General features: G+C 61.7%; 1 protein-coding gene across 1 annotated transcript in view; it reads right to left on the bottom strand.

Annotated features, from left to right (window-relative positions):
• Positions 1 to 599: 599 nt before the first annotated feature.
• C7H6orf132 (chromosome 7 C6orf132 homolog) overlaps positions 600 to 8203 on the bottom strand; it is a 29614-nt gene continuing 22010 nt past the window's right edge. The window contains exons 3-5 of the mRNA XM_075553789.1: positions 5534 to 5609; positions 1576 to 4603; positions 600 to 720 (exon numbers count right to left, since the gene is read on the bottom strand). Coding sequence (XP_075409904.1) covers positions 600 to 720; positions 1576 to 4603; positions 5534 to 5609 — 3225 coding nt within the window. The remainder of the gene's footprint in view (positions 721 to 1575; positions 4604 to 5533; positions 5610 to 8203) is intronic.

The raw sequence follows: 8203 nt of genomic DNA, 5'->3' as shown, positions 1-8203 counted from the left end.
TGAACCATCACCGTTGCTACCTCCCGTAGGACACAAAAGGGAACCAGGTGCTCAGCACTCTCCTATCTAGTGCTCCCCTTCTTGCTCCTGCCCAATGCAAAACCCTTCCCCTCTGGTACCTTCTCCACGTGCCATGTGTACTCCTAGACCTGTCTCCAAGTGGCTTCGGTGCTTGGAACCCTGGCTCAGGGCCCCAGGCGCCTTGTGGGTGGGTCACTGGTGGGCGGGTTGAAGCTAAAGAGATCCCCCACCCCGCCAGGCTCCGTGCATTCCCCACCCCCATTGCCACCATCCAGCTGACTTCCTTGCCTCAGGAGACCACGCCTGTAACACTGCTTACAGATGTCTTTTGCCAAAGCCCCGAGGAGTAGATAGACCCAGAAAGGTTCCTCACCTCCTCCCTCGTTCCCCTCCCACCCCCAGCTGCAAACAGTCCAGAGCCAGCAGCCCACTCCTGATCGTCCCTGGACCACCATCTGTCTCTGCTTCCGCCCTACACGCCTGGAGTCTTCAGGGAGCAAAGAACTCCTGTGTCCCTCCCACCCCCCACCAAAAACAAGCGCCCAGATTCCGTCCCCAGTGCTTTGAGAAGCCCGGGCTCAGGACATGGCTTTCCGATGGGTCCCCGCGTAGGCATAGGAGATGGGGTGGCGGGTGCCAGGCCTCACGGTGAACGTGTTGACAGGGCTGCTGCTGTAGTGCGGGGGTCCATGGGGAGACCTGGAGGTGGGGAGCAAGTGAGAGGTTAGCATGTAGCTGGCTGGTTGTCACCCCTCCCATCCCCCACCCCAGGACACAAAAGGAAATGACTGTACTCTCACAACACCTGGTCTTATCAGGGCAGGGCCCCAAGGCTGATGATGCTTTGATCTGGGCACTACAGGCCAAAGCACACTCCACTGAGGACCCACTGATAGTCAAGATCTGGACCCTCCCAGCCTCGGAAGGGGAGCTGGGTGGGAGAGAAGGAGGCTAGAAGTAAGTAGGTAAGGGAATAACCAGCAGCGTCCCTGCAGGCAAAGGGGCCCCTTCTCTCCTTCTCTGGCCTGAAACCCACCACTGAGTCACACGACTCGAGGGCGACCCCACAGGACAGGGTGGAACGAGCTGTCCCTGTGGGTTTCGGAGCCTATAACTCTCCCCACGTAGGTAGGAAGCCCCGCCTTTCTCTGGTGGAGCGAGCAGCTGGTCGTTTGAACAGCTGACTTTGGGGATCGCAGCCCAGTGGGTAGCCAGCCAGTCACAGAGCTCCTCCTTTGGCCTGAAAGCCAACACCACCACCAGATCGCTGGGAGCCCGTTCAGCCTTGGGGCTGGCAGTGTGTTACAGGTAGAAGGACACCCCGTAGCTTTCAGGGCTGTAAGCTGGCCACCTATCCTCGTTGCCACAGTAACCAGATTGGTTTATTTGGTCCCTGGAAAGCCTGAACCGCCAACTTCAGAGGTTGGCGCTGGTAAAACCACATGGGTCACCCACACAACCAAATACCCCTGGACTGACAACGACAGCCCGGGGAGCTCCTCGGGCACCAAAGGGGTGCCCAGGGTAAGCCCTATGCCGCCAGCACCGGCTCACCTGCCTGCCGCAGGGGCATAGCTGTAGTCAGCGCCGGGCGGCGTTTTGTACTTGGCCTCCGCCTGGCCCCCGGTGCCGCCTGCGCCCCGGGCCCCTTCCATGGACAATCTCTGCGCATGCAGGCCGACGGCGGGTGGGCGTCCCACCGAGTTGACGCGTCGCATCTCGGGCCCCCCGGGCTGCGGCCCGAAGCAGTTGGGGGTGCTTAAACTGCGGGGGGTGCCGCTGCGGGGCAGCCCGGGGCCGCGGTGGCCCTCCCCGACGTACAGGCGCTTCTTGATGAGCGAGGAGCGGCCCGCGGCCGAGAAGCGCTCCAGGCCCGGGGTCCCGCCGCCCGCGCAGCGCGCAGCCGAGGTTTGGAAGCGCGAGGAGCCGGGAGCGCGGGAGTCCAGGGGCTGCCCCAAGTCCGAGAAGCTGTTTCGGGGCGGGGAGCTCCGGTGGCCCGGATACTGGATACTCGGGGCCGGGGGATCAGGGTCATTGAATTCCGGAGGCGGCGGGATGACCTCGAAGCTGAACTCCTCTCTCTTGTAGGAGGGAGAGGACGGGGAGGAGGAGGACTTGGGCAGCGGGCGGCCTTGCGTGGGGTTGCAGGGAGCCGATCTGTCCCAGGCGCTGCCCCGGGCCTGGGGCTCCGCCTTGGTCCAGTTGTGCCCGCGGAGGCTGGATTCTGAGCCCGGCGAGGTTCCGCGGGGCTGGGGCTTCCACTGGCTGGGTACCGTGGGCTGCGCCGTCGAGTCCACCTGGCGGTCATTCCTGGTGTCCTTGGACGGCTTGGGGACCACGGTGAAGGAGTTGGGCAGGCCCTCGCTGTACACGATGCTGTCAGAGACTGCCTCGGGTGGACTGCGGTGGCCTCGGAGACTCCCTGGCAGGGAGGACCGGCCGAGGGCAGCCCCCCCAGGCCGGCCCTTCTGAGCCCTCTGACGCGCAGCGAGGAGCAGGGCCATGGGAGACCCGCGCTCCACCACCTCCCCAGTCACTGGGTGCCTGAGGGGTTCGTCAGCTGGTGGCGATGAGACAGGCGTCTTGGCTAACAGTGCCGGGGGCTCCTCTCCCACGGTCACCCCTGGCCCAGCAGCCTCTCCTCTGTCCAGGTTGGGCCTCGTCACAGCAGCCTGCTGACCAGAGCTGTTCAGGGAGCGATGGGGCTTGTAGAGACACAGCCCCTCCCCCTGGGCAGAGGATGCCTTGGGTGGAAGGGCCGGAGCGGAAGACCCTCCCTGGGCAGACAGCTTACTGCCTGTTGAGAGGGGCGCCTTTGCCTCTGGCTGGGGGGCCACCACAAGCCCAGGTGATCCCACAGGCTTCTCGCCATGCTTTGCGGGGACCGGATCCTTCCCGGCTGTCAGCTGGGATGATGTGCCAGGTGGAGTTGCCGATGGTGTAAGGGGCCCAGGCGTGGCCTTGGGTGGTGTGGCTGGTCCAGGTGTGGGCTTGGGCTGGAGTGGTTTAGTTGACAGGGGTGTGATGGATGCAGGTGGCAGTTTCTTAGGCACAGGTTTAGAGCCTGTGCCCTTACCAACCCCGTTCTCAAAGATTCTGCCCACTTCAGGCAGAGGTTTGGGTGGCAAGGACCCTGAGCCGGGCTTGGTTTCCTTGTCTGCCGAGGGGGAAAACTGGGCCTCCAGCTTCTCCCGGATCTGCCGGACACTGGGCAGTGTGGCGTCCTGGGGGATGTAGTCCACAGGGGGCAGGGGCAGGCAGCTGGTGGTGGTGGTCTCTTTCTCTGGTAGACTGCTGTTTGGGGAAATCTTCTTAGGAACACTTGGGGGAACCTCCTTCTGGGGCAAGCTCGGGGGAGCCTCCTTCTCGGGCAAGCTCGGGGGAGCCCCTTTCTCTAGCAGGTTGGGGCCTTTGGGGCTCTGCTGGCCCTGAGAGGTTACCGTGGGGGCTGGCTTGTGACTGAGGGGCCGGTTCTCTCTCCTGGAGCCACAGAGATAGGCTGCCAGCTCACTACGAAGCTTTTCCATCTGGCTGGGGTCTCTCCAGTCCACGGGGGTGCATGAGGCTGTGTCCTCTGGGCTGGGTGGCCTGGGTTTGGGGCCAGTAGAGGTGGATTTGGAGCCTTTTGCAAACCTGGCAAGTGGAGGGGATGCCTTTCCAACAGAAGACAACGGAGGGGCAGCTGGGGGTAGCGGGGGTGCTGGGGGAGGGAGTGGAGGGGCAGCTGGGGGCAGCGGGGGTGCTGGGGGTGGGAGTGGGGGGGCAGGTGGGGGCATGGGAGGGGCTGGGGCTGGAGGCTCAGCAGCTCCAGGTGTCCGTGCCTGGGCCTGGCCCAGCCTTGGACTGCCTGGCTCTGGCTCCCTGTCCAGGTAGGCCTGAGACATTGGGCGTATGTGGAAATTGGGAGGCAGTGGAAGCCGGCTGGGGGCCTTTTTAGTGGCCCCCTCTTCCTCTGAGGGATCCCCATGTGCTTCCTGAACCTGGATGGACGACGTCCTGACTGGGGTTGGAGGGGGCACCTTGAACGACCGGGGGAAGGTAAGGTGGGGCTCTGGCTTGGGGCTCGCCAGCGCTGCAGGGCTTCTTGGGGGGCTGGCTGTGGGTGTCATGGGCTGCCTGCCATTCAGGGCTACCTCAGACTTCCACTTAGTGACCCCTGAATCGGGAAAGGGGTGTGGCCTGGAGGGTGTGTGAGGAGACACTGGACCTGGGGGTGCTGGGGCAGGCAGGGGGGGAGGTGGAGGCGCTAAGAAGGTGGAGGGAGGGGCAGGAGGAATGAAGTCAGGAGGGGTGGGTGTGCATGGAGGGGACAGGACTCCTGATACTGGGGGTGGAGGTGGGGCCATGTTGGGTGGGGGCGGTGGTGGGGGCTCCAGCACCAGGGGAGGGGGTGGAGGGGCTGTGGAAGGTGGAGGTGGAGGTGGGGACTCCCCTCGGGCTTCCGTGGTAGCTGTGGGTGGCGGCCCTGGGGCGGGGCCAGGGGGAGGTGGGGGTATGAGTAGGTCCTGGCCATAGTGCCTGGGCCTCAGGTCCCCCACAGAGCTGTACAGGCGGAGGTTGCCATTGACGAGGGAGCTAGTGCCTGAAGGAAGAAGAAAGGCAAACATGAGGCCAGGCCCTGGCAGCCCCCGCTCCCCAGGGCAGAACCCTTCCACGCTTCCTCCCGAACTTCCGTGAGCAGGGGTGGGTGGCACCCAGCTCCTAAGCTGTCCTGAAGACGTCCCTCTTTCTTCTCGGGGGTTCTAGCGGGGAAGATGAGGCCCTGGTCTTTGCTCCTGCTCCCTCTCAGTCACCTCCCCACTTCTCTACCGTGGATCCCCATTCCCGTCAGGCAGCCCCAGTCCCACGGCCATGGGGACAGTAGCCGATCTGTGTCCACTCTGGTCCCCTTAACTCTGCTCCCTCTGTAGGCACAAGGGCCACTCTTTGGTCATCCCCGCTGAGCCAGTGCAACATTGTTTCCTGCCAAGACCTCAGCGGGGACAAAGCCCCAAAGGTCAGGGTTCAAATCCCAGCTTGATCGCTTACCAGATGTGTGACCTGGGACACACACTCATTAACTTGGCCTAACCTCGGTTTTATCGTCTATAAAATGGACTTGATATTAGCGCCTCCCCCTTGAGTTGGCTGGCAGGATGAAGTCAGAGAACTCATGAAAATACATATGCCACTGAAGTGTGAGGTATTGGATGGGGTGCCCAGGGGAGACAGGCTGGTATTCAGAGAGCTGGGGTATGGCCCAGGACTGCTGCCTCCACACGGCTTCCTGTCTCCATCCTGCTCTGTCCACTCAACGTCCTTCCCCAGCTGGAAGTTGGGCTTAGCCAACCCTGGCCCCAACACTCAGCCCCACTGCTTCCCCTTGTGGCCCGGGCCGGAGCTGGGAGAGCTGCTGGGGTGCGGGGGCCTCCAGGTGCTTCCCCAGGTGGGGAGGAATGTTGGGTGGTTGGCTGTTGCTTCAAGGCCCAAGGATGACAGAAGGAAAGATGGCCCACACCCAAGGTCCTCTCACCTGTCACATCTTTGTCTGCAAAGCCTTCTGGGACAGACGGGGTGGGCACGGCTAGCCCATGGTTCTCCTGTGCGTTCTGAAAGGGACCACAAGCAAAGGCAGATGGTTTCCAGGCTGCCGCTCCGTGAGGCCATCTTATTTCCCGTGGGGGGGGGGCGGTCTCCAGTGGTTGGTGACAGTGGCATCCCCTCAAGAGCATATGACAACCACCAAGGGTGAGTTGCTAAACCCGATGTGTTTTTAACGAGGACACGAAATGTTGTGCGCGCGGTGAAAGCAGACATGCCACGCCACCCCAACAACGGCCTCATGAAACACCGAGTGTGCGTGCGCTGCCAAGATTCCTGCTCTCCTTCCCAAACCAGGGCACTGCCCCACGGGCAGCCGTTCAATGTCCCCGACTGGGCAAGCCCGGCCCTCCTTTCGAAAGGATGGTTTTTAAAGGGTCCGCCCAGAGGTGTCACAGACAAGAGATCTGATGACCTCTTTCCAAGACAAGAACGCAACCCACCCACTGCAAGCCCTCTGCCATCCAGGGGTCCTCCGCAAGTGGGCGCCGGCTGGGCAGCAACCGGCCCTGGCAGTGTGGAGGGTGTGTGGATCGTGTCTCAAGGAAGGAAAGGAAACACCAACAGCCACACACCGGCAGTGACTCCTCACTGCTGTCCACAGGTGGCAGGCCGAGCGCCTCAGCCCTCCCAGTCTGCACTGGGCACCCCGACGTCTACACGGAGAAAGCAGTAGGAAGGGGGGCTGGGATCCCAGCGACACCCCACAGGCCCCTCGGACCACCAAGCTTGACGGAGCAGCACGTGGCCACACAGCTGGACATGCGACTTCGCGGTCTATTTCTTGTTGCTCATTTGCAAAGTGCATTTCCCTACGCCCGCAAGGTCCACGCACCTGACACTTTGAAGGGCTGTGGAGCCCCCCTCATGGCCCAGGTCCTCAGTAACCTGCCTCCTGCTTCCCAGCCAACCTGTGCTTCCTACTCACTCACCGCCCCCACCCTCCGGCCCCACAAGCTCAGCCCGGACGGACGCTGGGTGCTGGTTGGGCTGTGCCCCCGCCCTGCCCCTCCACCTTCTAAGAACGATAGTCCCGACCGACCGACCTGGAATCAACATCATTACCTTGGTCACCCCCCTCTGTGAAGACGCGCTCCCCATGTGGCAGATGCGGAAAGGGAACCGAGGCTCAGAAAAGTCGCCTAAAGTCTCACAACCAGTGGGGCCAAACTCAGGCCTGCGTACTCCCACCCTGTGCGGCGAGTTGTTGGCGGCTGTGGAATGCAACTGACTCACAGTGAACCCCTCCCCGCGCGGTGGACAAAGCCCCGCCCAGTTCTGCACCAGCCCCGTGCCCAGATCTGACCAGTGTTTCCTTTGTAACAAATCATTTTATCGGGGGCTCTTACAGTTCTTATCACAGACCATACAACCACCGTATCAAGCACATTAGTACATATGCTGCCTTCATCGTTTTCAAAATGTTTTCTTTCTGCTTGAGCCCTGGGCACCAGCTCCGTTTTTTTCCCTCCCTCCCCCATGCACCCCTGATAAACAATATATTACTATTATTTTCATATCTTACACCACCCGCTGTCTCCCTTTGTCCACTTTACTATTGTTCGTCCCCCTGGGGAGGGGGGCAATTATACATCGGCTCCTCAGTTTCTGCCCCACTCCCTGCTTCCCCCTACCCTCATGGTATCGCGACTCCCATTGCTGTTCCTGAGGGGTCGATCTCTCCTGGGTTCCGGGGGCCACTATTTTCATTGGCTGGGTTTCAGAGGCCGATGGCCGGCCCTTTCTTCCAAGTCTGTCTGGGTCAGGAAGCCTCACCGACAGGTGGGTGGTGTTTGCCCATGAGATGCATCGGCAGGGATGAGAACCTGGGACCCTCGCAGGGAGATGGCGCATCCAGCACTGGACCACCTAAGACCACTAAGACCTCATTCTGCAGCGGGGGTTAGCTGGGATCCCCCGGTGGGAGGTTGATGGTTGAGAGCACTGGCCTCAGAGTCAGAGTCAGACTGCCTGGGCTTGGATCCCTCTGTCCCCTACAGGCTGTGTGACGGAGCAAGTTACTCCAGCTCTGCCAGCGAGCGATCAAAGCAGACTAGGAGGAGGCTGGGCAGATTAAACGATGCAAACCACACACACAAACACCACAGCGCCTGCTATCAGGGGGCGGTAAACACCCCATACATGTTACTGTGGTGGTTACCCCAGGAGTGACTCCTGGTCTGCGGCAACCCACACAGACCCGGGGGCAGCTCAGAGAAACCCACAGCCCAGCTGCAGGAGTCCCTGCTCTCTGGAGTCCCTGACAGTGCAAATGGCTACTGACCGAAAGGTCGGCAGTTTGAATCCATGAAGAGGTGCCGCAGAAGAGAGCCCCGTGAACTACTCCCCAAAGATCACAGCCCTTGCAAAGGTCCGAGAGCACGGTCCACTCTGACACACCCCGCTCCCACCCACCCCCAAGGCTTGCCATGAGTCTGCGTGGACTTGCTGGCCACTGGCTCTTCAGCTGTCCTCTAAGAGATCTCTGCGTTCCTCCACAGAGACCCCAGAGCCCAGGCATCCGTTGGATGCACGTCCACAAAGCTGGACTCACAGTGAGTCCAGCAGGCACTCACCATCGGCCCGACCCTCTGAGCTTAAC

The sequence above is a fragment of the Tenrec ecaudatus genome, chromosome 7 (assembly GCF_050624435.1).
Source record: "Tenrec ecaudatus isolate mTenEca1 chromosome 7, mTenEca1.hap1, whole genome shotgun sequence".
NCBI classification, from domain to species: domain Eukaryota; kingdom Metazoa; phylum Chordata; class Mammalia; order Afrosoricida; family Tenrecidae; genus Tenrec; species Tenrec ecaudatus.
The sequence above is the reverse complement of the archived record's forward strand: the minus strand, read 5'-3'. Positions and strand labels throughout refer to the sequence as shown.